We start from the raw sequence: 15,987 nt of genomic DNA on the forward strand, positions 1-15,987 counted from the left end.
GATGAATCGGAAACATGTCGGCGCTGCAGCCAAAATAGTAATTGATAGGTCATTTGATATGGTTGGGTGGTTCCTTTAGCTCTAGTTCCACATAGACTCATAGAGGGATTTCGCGCAATGGGGGATGAGAGAGATCAGACAGAAAACGGAATGCTCGGAGAAAATCACCCTATTAAGTTTCTATAACCCCAAAACATGCGGCTCTAAAAATAAATAAATAAATATAAAGACTATGCTTTGACACAGGTATTGTAATTAGTATTCAATAATTTTACTTGTTAAAGTAGTAGACGGTCTTCGGCTATTTCAAAATCAATCATCCACTTTTATTGTTCCTCAACAATGAAGAGTCAGATCTCGTCAGAGTGCTCTCCCATGAAAATAAATAGTACAAGAGTGACATTTCTTGTTAAGGAAGCAGACGCTCTGGAGGCCAACATAAACATTCCCATTTTATGTTCTTAGTATTCTGAGTCATCAGGTATCTCTTACACTCTTGTCCACTTTGGCTATCGATTATGCAAAGGATTTATTTATGCAAACCAGGGCCGATGCTGTTTTTAACGTTTTCTACCTGTCGATAAACTTTACTAAAGGTGGTCACAGACCAGTGTACGTGGTGAGCACGAACTTGTGGTGAGTGAATGCAGTTATAGGCCTTTTGTGTCCAAATGATGTGGACACATGCAGAAAAGTGCCAATATCTTCAGCTTGGCCTTATACATGGGGAAGTAGGACCTTCGTGTGTATACTGTAATGGAGTCAGTAGTATTAATGCTAGTGTGACATGTACAGGTACATGCTGTATGCCATATAGTTTATAGGAAACAATATTAAATTTTGCAGCCCCCTGCAGTGTGCAAGATAAAGATAATCTTATGATTGTTTCCTAGTGCTGTTCTCCAATATTTTTGCATTGTTATAGCAAAGAAAAGTTTGCAAGCGTAGCTTGATCCTCATCACTGCATTTATCACAAAAATAAATTATTATATAAATATATATATCGTTATGAAGCATATATTCAACAGCTTACATAATTGTTAATTTATAGTGGTAATGCACGTTAATACTATGTATATTTTGATGTTTTATATTTTAAAAATTTTCATTGATTAAGGTGACTTTGTGTGCAAAGGCAATACTATCGAAAGATATATCTCCACCCACTTATGGATACTAAAAAACTACAAACAGCTTACTTGTAGCCATGGCAACAGTTGTCATCCTTGGTGGTGGTGTCAGTGGTTTAGCAGCAGCTTACTACTTACAAAGAAATGCAAAAAAGCTTGGAAAGGTGAGATCTATGATATAATAAAGTCATAATAATGGGAATAAGAAACTGCAGAGATGTTACTTTTGAAAATTATTTTAACTAATTCCTGATTACAACATATTACATTCTGCAAGTTTGCCCACATTTTGCAGCATACATATGTAATCTTTGCCATGTATGTACTTTCATACACTCATACATAAAAGCTTGAGCAGATACCAATATGTAAGTATAGACATATATGCACAAAGCACACGTTAGAGATAATTGTCTCTGTTGTATAGCTGATTGTTCTCGAAGGAAAGAAACACACAGGTGGATGGATCTCATCAGCTCAGCATGCAAATGGTAGCGTATTTGAACATGGGCCTCGCAGTATAAGACCAGTTGGAGTCTCAGGCAGAAACACACTACAGTTGGTGAGATAAGCAATTCTCATTTTGCTTCTGTTGATTGGTTTTCCAGTTCTTTATTTCTTTCCTTTTCCTTCCTTTATTTCTTTCTGCTGGAAAGATAATATAGAGGTTAATATCAAGGCTAGGTTTTAATTTGCACAAGACTACAGTGTTGTCACAGTGTCTTATATACAAGCTTTACTGATAAAGTCTAATTAAAAACAAAAGTTCTGTTACATTATTTTTTTCATTCCAGTGATCTTACCCTCATCCACACAGAGGTCTTGTCTCTTATTCTTGCTATCAAATATTTTTTTTCGTTTTAAAGTCTCATTTTTTTAGCAACACTTCCTTTAAACATGTTTTAGTTCATCTATAGCTAATGGCTACATCTGATCATCTATGTGAATTTGTTTTTTCTTTTTAGGTTGAAGAGCTGGATCTTGCCAAAGATGTTTTGGTGGTCCATCGTTCAGATGCAGCAGCAAGAAACCGTTACCTGTATGTTGGAGGAAAGCTTCATCCTTTGCCAAATAGTATGTTTTGCTTCTAACACTAGAATGAGAGACAGCTGAGGGAAGGTGATAAAATTTATGTCAGCTTCAGTGTATGACCTGGATTGTATGGAACTAGATAGAATGCTAAGAGATGTTTAGTGGCAACTGTTGCATTAAGCATTTAGCTGAGTGACTTGGGTTTATGCCAGATTGTTTCAACTCATAGAAACACATAGTAAAAATTGCTGAACTTACGAGCAAATTCCCTCTGGGTATAAATACTTTTTTACTAAGTTGTTGTTGCTTTTGGAAGGAAAAGTACTTCCACTTGAGCTGATTTCGCACTGTAGGTTTCTACTCAGCAGGACTTCCAGCTGTTATAAAGCAAGCAGGAACGTACGTAGCATTGAAAGCTGGTACAGACATGGTTTAGTGATGATTCTGCAATTGATTTTGGAGAGAAATCACATATACCAGAAGTAGGGTGGTATATGCATATGTGTGCATGCATGCATGTGTGTGCATATACATATACACCCATTGCGAAAATCTATGTCTCTGTGTTTGCTTGAGAAATATATTTTGTTACAGCCTTTATTTCAGTGAAGTTTTTCATTTTGTGTGCTTAAACAGCATCCATGACCTTATTTATTTTTATTAGTCTTATGTTCTGTTTTGTTGGCCATCAGATTTGAAAGGATTAATATCTAAAGTCCCTCCCTTCTCCAAGCCTCTGATCAGGAATTTCTTGGGAGAGCCTTTTGCCAAACGTAACACAGCCCCAGATGAATCCATAAACAGCTTTTTTGAAAGACGATTTGGAAAGGAGGTTTGTAGAGTTTAATTAAATGATTAAATGAATTAAATTACATGGAACAATTGGAAGGTGCTCCTTCAAATTGTCTACTGTTTTACTTTGTGTTAATTAAATAGTTTCTTGCACACATAAAAATGTTTCTTTTACTTGTAAACATCAAAGGTCACAATTTTGATGCTGTTTGTAAATTTTATCTTTATATTTATGCTTGCATATTTATCCACAACCATTGATTTGTACTCCAGAAGAAAAATAGAATGCAAGAGACAAGAGAAAGAAATAAAGCTTTAGTAAAACTTAATGTCAAATAAATTCCTGTTACTTCTGCTTTCTTTGTAGTTTGCCGACATCGCTGCAGATGCACTCTGCCGAGGAATATTTGCTGGGGACAGTCGTATCCTATCTATGAAGTCCTGTTTTCCAGACATTTTTAAAATAGAGAGGAAACATGGTTCCCTTATCTTGGGCATGATCATATCTGGGCGTAAGTATATTTTAATTAATTATGCACCACATGTAATATCACTAAATTATCTGAATCTCTTTTTTATAATACCAATTTTACAATAGTAATTGCTTTTAGAAACTGTACATATGAATGTGATATTGTACATTGGTGGCCTCTAAAATGTATTAAATGGATATGACTGCTCTCTCTAAAATGCTATTGACTCATAAGATCTTATGCAACAGTGGTGAGTATTCTTTGCTTGGAGTGTACACAATGTTTCTAATTTTACTTTTCTGGAAATTTTGAAGAGTGAAAAGGGCTTTTGAAATTTCCTGTGCATAAAAATTGTGTGATGATTTCCTTTAAGTAAATTGTGTATGGTCAGATACCTATGTTAACAACATCTAAAAGTCAGTAACTTGACAAACTCCAGTGACCCAGTGCTTGTTTTAATGTATGTTACTACCTGAAGCTTGACCTGCCAATCTGTTGTATTAGTTCTCCATAAAAGCTTGGGGGAATTTTTATATGAAGCATTATGTTTCTTATTTTGAAGGAGCAAAACCTCAGCTACAGACAACAATAGAAAAGCGAGCAAAGGAAGAACGCTGGGCATCTTGGTCACTCAGGCATGGAATGCAGCAGATAACTCATGCAATGACAGCTGCAGTATCTGCTAATCCAGTCTGTGATGTGCGTATCAGCAGTCCATGCCAAAGTTTAAGTCTTGGAAGTGACGGGAAAATAAAGGTGATAACATTATAAAAACTTTGAGAGAATAACTTACTCATTAGAAGTCAGTAGTTCAAATTTTCATCATTTCTAGCTCTCTAACTGTATCTTCCATTTAATTTCCTGAAACCAAACACATTTCAGACAGTTCCTAACAAATAAATTCCTGTGTACCTGGAAAGCGTAAATGATTGGGAGAAAATCTCTTTATACACAAAGAAGTATCTGAATTGTGAGTAAACATTCAAGAAAAAAGAAAAAATATAAACTTTATGAGCAAGATCCAGTTTTTTTTTTAATTTCTTGGTAAGATAGATTAATGCTTAAGGGGCACAAGTTAAGTGAGCAAACATACATGAGAACAGGAAATGTGGCTTGGCTCCTCATTTCATTAGCTGCAGGACTGGCAGATTATTTTCCACTAGACTAATTGGTCTTGAGACAGAATGAGTGAAATGTGCTAACACTAAAGAAATATTTTCAGAATTGAACTTTAAAGTTCTAAATTAATGCTCATGCTTTTTCCCTCTTCATTTGTATTTATCTTAGGTTAAGACAGAAGCTGAAGACATTTCAGCTGACCATGTGGTGTCTTCAATTTATGCAAATGGTATAACTGTCAAACTTTTTGATTCATTTTTTTAAAATTATGGCTGTGCTCATCAAAAATATGAATTCTTCATTTTTTTAGAAAAAAGTTGAATAACTGGTAAATGTTTTGATAAGTCTTGGGAAGTGTGTCTGTGTGCACGGGTGCATGTACCTTTAATAATCAATCATATTTTCTTGTTTTCACCAAATATTGTTATTTATTGATCTTTACTTAAGAATTAATATTAATAAAATATACACTTGTATGAATTTATGCAGACTTAGCCTCTCTGCTGCCTGAAAAATATGTTGAACTGCGCTCAGCGTTGCAGTCTATTCCAGCTGTCTCTGTGTATGTAGTGAATTTGGAGTACCCTGGTGAGCACATACCTGTCCAGGTAATCTATGCTTGGCTACTTAAAAAATAGAGGCATTGATGTCGTGATTTTATGATTTTAATGCCACTTTGTTGTCAAAGCTATATAGAAAATAGTTTAAAAGATGATACTTGAAACATTTTTTTATTCAGTCAGGTAACACTATTTAGCATTAAAATTGTAATAAACTTGCAACAGCTTAATGAAACTTAACAGTTTTTGATTAAGAAAATCATTTCTTACCAAAAAATTGTAGAAGTATAATGGCAGAGACAGTTAAAACCATTTAAGGAAATCAGGGCTTAATGCTTTATTTTTTAATATTTTCCATTATTTGTGCAGGGTTTTGGACATTTGCTACCTTCTTCAGAAAATCCATATGTTCTGGGCATTGTTTATGACTCTTGCACATTTCCTGAGCATAACCGCAAAGATAAACCAAGTACTCGCCTTACAGTCAGTAACTATTCCTAACAGTTCATATCCATGTTCTTAGTTGCCTTCTTAATTATGGAAAATATTTCTACAGCTTAACAATATAGCTAATTTTTCAGCCCAGTATGGCTTATCTGCACTACAACTCTCACAGTTGTATTGTAGGATGCATAGGTTTTATGTAATCTTAATTAATTGAATATGCTCCAATCTTTACATTATATGTAGAGTATTTTGCATGAAAGGATCAAAAAATGTGATTAACATCTGGTGGCCAGGTGATGCTTGGTGGCAGCTGGTTTAACAAGCTGCTGACAGGTAAAGGAGAGCTCCCTACCCTTGATACAGTGGCTGGTGTTGCTAAAGCAACAGTGATCAGTCATCTGGGGTTTCCACATGACCTCCAGCCAAGTAAAGCGGATGTTTTTTTGCTGAAGGTAAAGGACACTTATTATTTTGTAAAACCTTTGAGAGGCAGGGAATGATATCTCCTATGGCTGCTGAATGATCTAGTAAAGTTTCACAAAGAGTTTCATCCGGTCTACAGGACCATTTCATATTTTAAACTTGCTTTTGATTTGATTTAAATGAAGAACATATATTTAGCGATTGGCACGGGAATGTGTATGTGGTAATATACACATTAGACTTACATCTCTTGTGTATTGTTCTGAACTGATGCGAAATCTATACTAGTAATGGGTATGCTGTATGCATGGTGAAAATGGGCATCTATGTGCCTCACTATCTTCTTGTTTTTATGTGGACAAGTATGTCCACTTGCCTTGGGCAATTTTTGTATGCGCAATGTCTGCTGTAATTTGTGTTCTTTAAACTGTTCAGTACACTACAGTGCACAACTTAGTAAGCTGCTGTGTTTTACTAACATTCTTGCGTTGAGTCTGTGTTTCTTTTTTACTGTAGCTTATCATTATTAATGACTATTCTCATGGAGACTGTGACGTGTAAAGCGCAATGAGGTTGTCTATGGGACTGGGATATTGTGCTATAGAAGTAACTAATATTTGGTGGGGAGGAAAGCATCTTTAAACATCCTACATTTGTTTATCGCCTTGCATTTGGTGATAGTTCTTGAATTTTCGCTGGTAAGTTCAGCCTGTGCTAGCATAAAATCACTTTGTTATTTCCATCTAACACTTTCAGTTTGTGATATAACTGGAAAACAGAAGGGCGAAGTGAGCATTGCTAGCATAAATTATGTTTGCTTACTATTAGTTTTAGATTGAATTAGTTGGTGTTAATCAATGACAATTTAAGAGATACTTCAGCTGGGTTAATTGTAACAATGTTTTAAAATCACTTCCGATAATTTTATTTTCTGTTACAGAATTGCATCCCGCAGTACACTGTTGGCCATTCAGACAAATTGTTGAAAGTTGACAGTTGCCTCAAGGCGAGTGGTCTCCCACTGCATCTGATCGGTGCATCATACAAGGGTGTTAGTGTTAATGATTGCATATATAACTCAAGGTTATTTGCAGAAGAGCTGCAAACTTTACTGAAATAAGCATTTTATATAGCTTTGACAACTTAAAATAAATTTTGGGCGGATTTACTTTATATTTCATTACAACCTTTTGAGCATTGTACATTTTATTAAAAAAGTAATCACTATCTCCTAACACATTGATTATTTTTTTAAGTCTGTTTAATGGAACGCCTTCACTTCCTGCCAAGTACTTTAGAATAAAATACGGGTTGTGCCAAGTCATTGTCTGTTATTGTCAGTTTAAGGAATGACATCATTTCCTACCATATTTATTCCCTAAAGATAAAATTAGAAGAAGAAGAATTTGTTTATTTGCCAAGTGATATTCCATTAGGAATTGGCTTGATGATGGTCGCCATTTATTCCACAATACCGATCACACTCATACTTGCAAAAGCTACTGTTTGCAATGTTGTTTATACACCCCTTACATTTTCTCCACATGTATATGCATATACACCTACTATCTCTATTTCTCGCATGCTTTCTCATCCTCACTCCCTTTCTTTCACATACACATACGCTGCCCACATTGACTAGACATTGCACACACATTTCAGAGTCACCATAGATGCCAAAACACACATGCGAGCAAGCACAAATGGATGCTTACTTTGCACTGTACATGGCCCTCGCAGACTGCAAGGACACGTTCAACTATGTTGGTCCTGACAAGAGCTACGGCGGAGTTCAGCGAAGAAACTGTTCCTCAAACAGGAAGTTCTGGCCCAGACGAGTCTCGGCACCATGGCAGGGTGAACGGAGCAACTGGTCAGCAATTGAAGAGACTTCAGAATCTCTAATGCCAACTTTCCTTGTACCTCGAGAACGGACCTGAAGCCAAGAGGGCAAAACTCGGGAGGAAGGATGCTTGAGTAAGAGAACCTTGAGCAAGTGGGCGAGTCAGTGACGAGGAACTGTCAGGACTGCCTGCTGTCGCCGTGGAAAGCAAATGGCTGCGTGACCAGGACCTACCTGTGAAAGGCTAGAAGTAGTCGTTCTCGTCCGCACTCCAAAGAACCCGAGAAGAACGAGTCTCAAAGAGTTTTTTGTGGAATGATAGTTTTGAAGGTGGAGCTGTAGTCTAGAAAGAGGAGGCGAACATAGTAACCAGGGGATTCGAGGTGCTGTAGGGTGAAGTGAAGACCACCGACCCATTGGCCTGATAGGCAAATTGAAGAGGGTTCAGTTTGCCTCTGGTGAAGCACAAAAGATGTCTGAAAACCAGTTTTTTCCAGAGCTTTCATCATGACAGAAGTCAAAAACAAAGGTCTATAATCGTTTAAGGACGCCACCATGGGACAGGTATGATGACTGAAGCATTAAAACTGCGGTGGACGACAGAGAGCTGGAGGGATGTGTTAAAGATGTCAGTGAAGACAGAGGAGAACTTGTTCAGACACGCCACCAGGACCTGCTGCTAACCTGCAGTTTTGGCCTCGGAAAGCCCGATAGTCACCAACAGACTTGAAGATAAAGTCCCTGGCTTTAGATGAAGAGAAAAAAGAATAAAATTCAACTACAGCGGAAATTCTCAACATAGTAACAAGTGATTGTGTTTGAAAAAAGACAGTAAAAACAAAAGCAAGAAAAAACAGATAAAGCCATGCAAATGTAAATCTGCTATTCAATAAAAAGGCAGAAAATCGTGAGTTCCTCAGTCAGATTGCGTCTTCATAAGGGAGAAAAAAACTTAAACGAAAAAATTTTGCTGTGTAAATTACTCTAAATGCTCCACGTAGAAAGACAATGAATTTCTTCCACACTTGTTTCGCTACTTTTACAAAATCTATAAATAGGCGTTTACGAGTCCAAAAACAAAAAAGAAACGGTTTGAGAAAATAGAATTGAAAAAAGCCTATTTAAACTCTTTGTTCTTGAAAAACCTAGTACGGCCATTTTTTTTTCGTGCAAAATCACTGTACTATTTTTATCCTCCAGTCTGGTTCAAGAATTTATAGATTTCTAATTTCCCTATTTCTTCCTCGTTGACTTCATTTTCTTGGAAATATTTGGCATCTGGTGAGGACGCCTGGACGTTTTGTCTCCTTTGTTGGTCTAGAGGTTTGTTGTATATGCAAACATTGTGTGCGTGCAGACGAAAGCAATTAGTGTACAAGTCATTCATAAAACTAATTAAGGTTGATATGTGAACCACTTTGCAGGCGTTTAGAAAGTTGGGTTACAATGCTATAGTGGTAATCATTTACAAGACTGGTTCACCGGTCATACAAAATGGGTATACGATCTCTCTCTCTCTCTCACATTGAAGCAAAAACAGGTTACAGAAAAATGAGTATCATTACAAAGAAATCACTTCTGGAGAAACAAAGAAATTAGGGGAAGTGACATGACAAACATTTTTTAAAATGAAAAGAAAGAATCGTGTTGCCATCAGAGTAAATAATGTTAATGCTGTTATGACTAACCAGATTCAACTTAATATGTTATTGATTCACTGAGAGTATTTTTCTAATTCTTACTTTGTTATCATGACTTATTTTCAGTTCAACATTATTTTCACGTCGGTCTTTTCATTAATTATATTACTAATGAAAAAATTATAGTTTTTTGCCTTTCGCTTTTTTGATAATTTAAGAGAAATAACTCCAGTTTGTTTTGCTGCTCTGAAGATCGAAAATCTTTCACCGTTGCTTCAGACAGAATGATGTTTTTTTCTTTCTCATGATAAATACATAATGATGATTACATACCTTTAGTTTTCTTGTTTATAAAATTAATAATCTTCCATCTTGAATTTGTTTGCTACTGCTTTTTCGTCTGAAGCAGCAGTCTCCTTTGATTATAGTACTGTTCCAGGGACAGATACTTTACCTGTTGTGTCGGTAATTACGAGAAAGGTAAATAGTCTTAGAGGAAATGACTGTTACCTGGGTTTCTAGCAAACAGAATTTCAATATCTTGTGTTTGCGATGGGTTTCACTGTAATCCGCCTTACCTTCAACTTACCTGCAGTGAATGCGGGAAAGTTCTTTAATATAAAAACGAAAAAAAAATCTCTTAGTTTCTAAACACACGAATTTTTTTTTTCTTGCAAGAACTACCTCCAACAAATGATATACTAAGAGAATTATTCGTTACAATATTCGTTAAGTGTAGAGAACGAACGGGATTCCGCTGTAGGGTATCACAATGAAGTATATTGTATATTACTTATTTAAATATATGTTTCGCCGATATAGTACTCGTTACACAAAATTGTGTGTTTGCCATCAGCATAAACTTGCGTTTTGCAACTTCCTTTCAAGAAGTGGCATGCTGAAAGATTGATTTTATTTTTTGTTCAAATCTTTTCTCCTCGCGTAACCATCTAAATTAACGGGCTTGCACCTTAGGTCAGGTTTGCAAGAGATGTGTATTCTGTATTCTTCGTCAAATAGGCTTTTCGCTAGAATATCGCTGGTTACACAACAGCACGTGACTGTCTCCATAATTTCACAAAATCCATCGGTAGGTGAGCAGAGTTTACTTGGTTTGATTAGTCTACCTGACCGCGCACTGTTCTCACTCATGTCCGATAATCAATGCAATGAAGACAATAAAAACGGAGTTAACCTTTCAATCTCGCGAGATAGATATGAAGGGAACTGTGTATAAGACAAGCACCACCTCAATGGAAGGAAGCAGGGTACGTTGTTGTTGTGTTAAATCTTGTTATCTGTGTGAACAGTTTTTTCTTTATCTTTTTCTCCATGCACACACAAAGAGAGACAAAAATAGAAGCTCCTTTTAAGTATTATTGCAATGTTTTATTTCTTCCTCGTCATTAACATCTTTCTCGTAATTGTTTTTTCAACCTCCTTCTTACTTTTTGCATCACCTTTTGTGTGTGATTTTTAATAAAGTAACTGTAAATTGTACCTAACTGTAGGCAAATTTTCAGTTAAGCGCGAGAAAACAATTAGTTTTCTTTCATCTTGAAATTACTTGAGTAATGTCATATTATTGCTGTCTTTGAACTCTCGTTTTCTCCTGAGTTTGTATTTTTATTTGTTTCTGTGTTTCTGATGCGTGTATCGGCTTGTGCATGTGTGAGAGATAAAAAAAAAAAAAAAAAACTGTCATTATTTAAGCGCGTTGTGAACGTTGAATTCTTTCCAAGTAATTTGCTAAGTTCTAGTTAAATGTTCGGACGAATTGATGAAGCTACTTTCTCACAAACGTCCGTTATTCATATACACTCTGTTGAACACACGAGCCTCATCAGATGCTATGTCTGGACTTGAAAGTGGGGTTAGATGTCTGATAGATGTCTCGCTAACTTTTAACTGTTTGTCGATAAGTCCCTGACATCAATTTCTCCCAAATCTCCACAGGCTTTATGGATTAAATGACTGCTGTGGGATTATCCCCCATCCCGGACAGCAACAGACAAAATGTCTGTCACAAATCATTCACAAGTGACCGAAATGTTTGATGGCGCCGCCTGCAACTCTGAAGTTAGGCACGAGCGTTTCCTTACAAGGGCAAGAAGCATCCGCTGACCTGGTCACCGAAGCAGCAGTTGCTTTGGTGAAGAAAATCACCAACTGCTACGTACTTCCGATGATCGGTGTGCTGGGCATTGTGGGCAACGTTCTCAGCTTGGTGGTGCTGGCGGCGCAGGATCGTCAGCAACCGATGAACATCCCCCTCATGGGGCTGGCAGTGTCCGGCATGGCCTACCTCTTCACACGGTGAGTAACCCTGAGGTGAGATTTCAAGTAGACCGTGCTGCTTACACGGCGAGTGACTCGGGGTCTTCAGGAAAGCGGATGGATCAAAGGTGATTTTTACATAGCCGCTCAAGTGTCCGCCGCTTGGTATCTGTCTTGTCTGGCTTTTGCCTTTCTTTTTATCTCAGTGGGTTTGTGTGAACATCTTTTTGCTGTCAGTCCGTCTGGCTCAATAATAACATTTCTGTGTGTTTGCGTCTATTGTCTGTACTTTAAATGTTTATGGGTGTAGTAGTTTTTTTTTTTAAAAATAAAACATCTCGCAAACTTTTAGCCCAAATCTTAGCGAAGATTACACTATTGATAGGCGATTTTAATATGTGAATCCGATGGTTTTACCTACCGATGACAGGCTTTGATTGTTTTTTTTTATAATCATATTTATTGATATATTGGGCGTTTGGATTTTGCTTTTTTTTCAAACAATGAAATGAATGTAATTTACATACCTATGTCACAGCATATCCAGTGAACAGATTTTAAATGTCTGCTGTGCTGCAGGAAACTTTCAGACTTGTTGTCGTACATTTGTTGCAGCAACATCGACCTTGGCGGCTGCATATTGAAAGACACAGATGCCCAGGCAGCAGACGACTTCTACACCATCACGCAGGCGCATGCGCTGTGGCTCAGCGTCCTGTTCTCCCGAATAACCAATGCGCTGACTGCTTCTATCGCCTGGGGGCGGTGCCTGGTCGTATGGTATCCGCTCAAGGCGCGCGCCTGGGTGACGACACGAGCTCTGTGCGTCACAACCTCCGCCATCTACGTCACCACCACCATTGCGCACGTGCCCCTGTTTTTACGTAATGAAGTCATCTGGGTACAGCTAGAAACGACCATAAATGGACAGGTACATTTTTTTTCTCCTGTTGATGATTTAAAGGCTTACCTAAGTGAAACTAAAAATCCAATTCGCTAGCAACTTAATAAAACGTTCATCTTTTATTAGTTTCTTCCGAAAAATCCAAGTGAATGTTAATATTTTTTTAAAGACAAGCACAAATAAACTCATTCTTTTGATGTCACTGAAGTTTACAGCCAATCAGAGAGCTTTGGGAGGTGTTGCCCAATTAGGTAGCCTACATCTTGACTTCTTTCCAAAAGCCCTTGAAAACCGTAATGATCTAAGTTTAAACAGCCATGTGTATGTAGAACGGAAAATAAATTTTTGGATTTTTGGCTTAGGTTTTGGATAGTAATATTTTAAATGATTTCAACACATGCACATGCGGAAATGCCTGAGCATTGAAAGCAACGACAGTATATTATATATAGTCTTTAGTGTAAGTTTGGAATGGTTATCTGGACGGAAAGCTGAGCTAGCTTATGGTTAATTGACTCGATATAGACATTAGGCACTATCCCCTCGCCAAGGAGTTGGGGGGGGGGAGTTGTTTATACGTTGGGAAGAACGGGTAGATTTAAAATACTGAAATTTTACGAAACTTTTCTTCGTGTATACCGTCTTCATCTCGTCCTTCCGACTTTCCCCAGAAAACGAACGTCACTGTTGCACGTCTGCAACCCACAGCCTTCTCCATAGAGAACCGGTATTGGCTGGGCACCTACAAAGACATGTTGTTAAACGTTCTATTCCGCCTCTTGCCTATGGTGGTGGTCAGCTTCTGCACTGCCCTCATCCTGCTGAGCCTCAAACGCCAGCAGCAGTGGCGTCTAACGGCTTTGGCTGCTTCCGGCGGAAGCGGTGGCAAGTCACACATCATGCGTGAGGCTCGGCTAACCATCACGATGGTGTGGCTCTGCTGCGTGTTTATCGTCTGCTCGTTTCCAGGCTTGTGCCTGTTTACCACGCGTCTTGTTAAGCCTGAGTTCGACTTCTATGGAACCTTCTCCAATGTGTTTGAAATCACCACGGCTTCTAATAGTGTGCTAGAAGCCATCAACTCAGCCGTCTTCTTGGTCTACGTCGCTACTGGTGACAACTTTCTGAAGAAGTGCAAAAGATCTTTCCTCACACTGCACACAGCGGCAAGTTGTTGCCATAGACCTGCACCTCGCTCAGAAATCGCCATCTGCACGAGCAACGCTCTTCCTGCGAATGAGATGTTTGCAGGAAATCGATACTAATGAAGATTTTGCTATCGAAGAATAGTAATGAAAAGTTTATTGTCTGACTGCAGCATTTATAAAATACTGTGTAAGGTGCTAGTTTTTAAATCCATTGATTGGGTAAAACTCGGTGCAAGATGCTGTTTCCCAAAATTTGGGTGAATACATTTCGATATGCGCGCCTACAAACACCATGTACACGGAGGTCAAAATCGTGACGTCACATCTGTACATGTGTTTTATTACCATATGGTCACAGCTCTTATTGGCTGTATTCATGTACAATGCTGACGTTTGGGTTGTTGACCTATTAATATGAATGATGAAGTTTGTAGGCAGGTATCTCGAGAACTGAAGACGAAGTGTTCACCTCACCCACTTTGAGAAATACTATATTGCAAAACACTAGTCCTTTAAAAATTTATTTTTGTACTACAATAATTAAGACTACCGGACTTATCCCAGACGACGGTAATTAAGATTTGCGTTATGAAACTGCCGATTTATCGGAGCGCAGTAAAATTTCGTTAACAGACCACGGAAGCTCAATATTGGCAGTACAACGATTTTGAAGACGATATCATCCACGAGGGCAATGACAATGATAAAGACTAAGACATGAATGATTGCAGAGCAGAAATTCAAGGATTATGCCTTCCTTGTGCCAATTTCTCCCTTACTCTCCGGCTAATTGATAATAATAACTATGAGTGAAGGGGGAACAACTAGAGTTAGCTCAAAGAAATCCAACACGATTGTTAGAGCTTTCAGCAAAGACCCAACCGTTTATGTCAACAAGACGCCGGATTCACCTACATCTGTATCTTGGGCATGATGTCACACAAAAAACCCCATGAAAACCAGGTAAAAATTATCAGTGCAAAATTGTTTCTTATGTGAATAATAAATGCTTAAACACGTGTCAACAAAACAAATGATTCTAAAACGTTTAAAATAGTTTTGCATCTATAAAGAATGGCACAAAAAGATAGCAAGAACAGGATCTTTTAAAGCCATATAAAAATTATGGAATTTTTTTTAAAAATTACAGTTTAAGAGAAAAACAATGATTGCAAGTTCTGTAATGAAACCAAAATGCGCGTTATTAATTCTAATTAATATTAAGCATTTTGAGTTTATTGGTTCAGCCAATGAAATATTCGTTCTCTTTATCAAAGCAGCTACAACACGCCATAGGGTTTTGAATACAGCCCCACCAAAGAGAATTACTTTTTTTAATGGAGTGGTGCAGCGTTTAATTTTTTTTTAACAAGAGGCTGGACACACCAGCGTTTTAATCATTATTTTAAAGTGTTTTTATGAACCAAATGAAAACCCTAAATGACTTTGCAAAGGAAATCTTATCTTATTTACATAAACAAAAGGTCCAATTTATATAAAACAAAATACCCCACAACGTCCTGCCCTGACGAGAAATCGGTTTCATTGACAAATGTGTTCGTACACGGTGATTTAAAAACGGAAAAACGAAATAGTTCGTAAAAAAATAATAAGATGTCATCCTTATATCGAAAAAAGTCATTAAAAAAACAAAAACAAAAAAAAAAAAAAAACAAAAATGCAGATATAGAAAGCCAGCCAAAGAGGGGGAAATAAACTAATGTGATGACTTACGTTTTATGAAAGAAATCGTAGCAAATCAGCATTGTGATTTCCCTTACATTTAATGTTCATCAAAACGCTTGATTTTCTATTGGTAATATTTTATTTATCTTTAGACATTTTACGTCTTGTTTCGCTACTTATTTCCATGCCTAATTTTGAAATAGGGGGACAAGTTTTAATGTTTTTATCGGACAGGAAAGCTCACCAAAGAATCTTAACTCTGAGAGTGTTTTCAAGCTTGTGAAACCCACGCAAATCTGTTTCACACATCCTGTTTGATGTGCAGAGATTTAATTAACCAGTAGGTAAATCAATAAGCAAACCACCAACCAACCAACCTCCGGATCAGTCTTTCGCTAAGCCGTATAGGTGTTTCCAACAAAGTCTATGACAGACCTGTGCCCGAGAAAAACCTTCGTAAAAAAAACTTTTAGATTGTTGAGTAAGAATTTTTGAAAACAAAAAAAAGTCAC

The 15,987-nt window shown here is 37.3% G+C and overlaps 2 protein-coding genes across 4 annotated transcripts; both read left to right on the top strand.

Moving 5' to 3' along the window:
* The first annotated feature begins 374 nt into the window (after positions 1-374).
* LOC112555817 (protoporphyrinogen oxidase-like) lies at positions 375-7,301 on the top strand. Of its 3 annotated transcripts, none has more exons than XM_025224340.1 (12): positions 375-481; positions 1,119-1,295; positions 1,559-1,693; positions 2,097-2,205; positions 2,856-2,995; positions 3,323-3,467; positions 3,991-4,184; positions 4,716-4,776; positions 5,037-5,155; positions 5,477-5,590; positions 5,848-6,006; positions 6,918-7,301. In XM_025224340.1, exons 2-12 carry the CDS (start codon positions 1,209-1,211, stop codon positions 7,095-7,097), a joined length of 1,443 nt encoding a protein of 480 aa, XP_025080125.1. In that variant the 5' UTR covers positions 375-481; positions 1,119-1,208; the 3' UTR covers positions 7,098-7,301. The 3 variants fall into 3 exon arrangements, with proteins under 3 accessions (XP_025080125.1, XP_025080127.1, XP_025080128.1); XM_025224342.1 differs by having other exon boundaries at positions 377-481; positions 1,137-1,295; XM_025224343.1 differs by lacking the exon at positions 375-481 and adding an exon at positions 555-636.
* Positions 7,302-11,246: 3,945 nt separating this feature from the next.
* Positions 11,247-14,711, top strand: LOC112555271 (FMRFamide receptor-like). Its single transcript, XM_025223595.1, has 3 exons — positions 11,247-11,776; positions 12,353-12,668; positions 13,313-14,711. Exons 1-3 carry the CDS (start codon positions 11,517-11,519, stop codon positions 13,904-13,906), a joined length of 1,170 nt encoding a protein of 389 aa, XP_025079380.1. The 5' UTR covers positions 11,247-11,516; the 3' UTR covers positions 13,907-14,711.
* Positions 14,712-15,987: the final 1,276 nt, after the last annotated feature.

This window comes from Pomacea canaliculata, linkage group LG14 (genome assembly GCF_003073045.1).
Source record: "Pomacea canaliculata isolate SZHN2017 linkage group LG14, ASM307304v1, whole genome shotgun sequence".
In the NCBI taxonomy this organism is placed as follows: Eukaryota; Metazoa; Mollusca; class Gastropoda; order Architaenioglossa; family Ampullariidae; genus Pomacea; species Pomacea canaliculata.

Excerpts from the sequence above, each read along its gene's own strand:
- LOC112555817 (XM_025224340.1), top strand. The coding sequence starts at position 1,209 with ATGGCAACAGTTGTCATCCTTGGTGGTGGTGTCAGTGGTTTAGCAGCA. Across the intron at positions 2,996-3,322 it reads AAAGACGATTTGGAAAGGAG|TTTGCCGACATCGCTGCAGA; the intron begins GTTTGTAGAGTT and ends CTTTCTTTGTAG. Across the intron at positions 4,777-5,036 it reads GTCTTCAATTTATGCAAATG|ACTTAGCCTCTCTGCTGCCT; the intron begins GTATAACTGTCA and ends GAATTTATGCAG.
- LOC112555271 (XM_025223595.1), top strand. The coding sequence starts at position 11,517 with ATGGCGCCGCCTGCAACTCTGAAGTTAGGCACGAGCGTTTCCTTACAA. Across the intron at positions 11,777-12,352 it reads ATGGCCTACCTCTTCACACG|CAACATCGACCTTGGCGGCT; the intron begins GTGAGTAACCCT and ends CATTTGTTGCAG. Across the intron at positions 12,669-13,312 it reads AAACGACCATAAATGGACAG|AAAACGAACGTCACTGTTGC; the intron begins GTACATTTTTTT and ends GACTTTCCCCAG.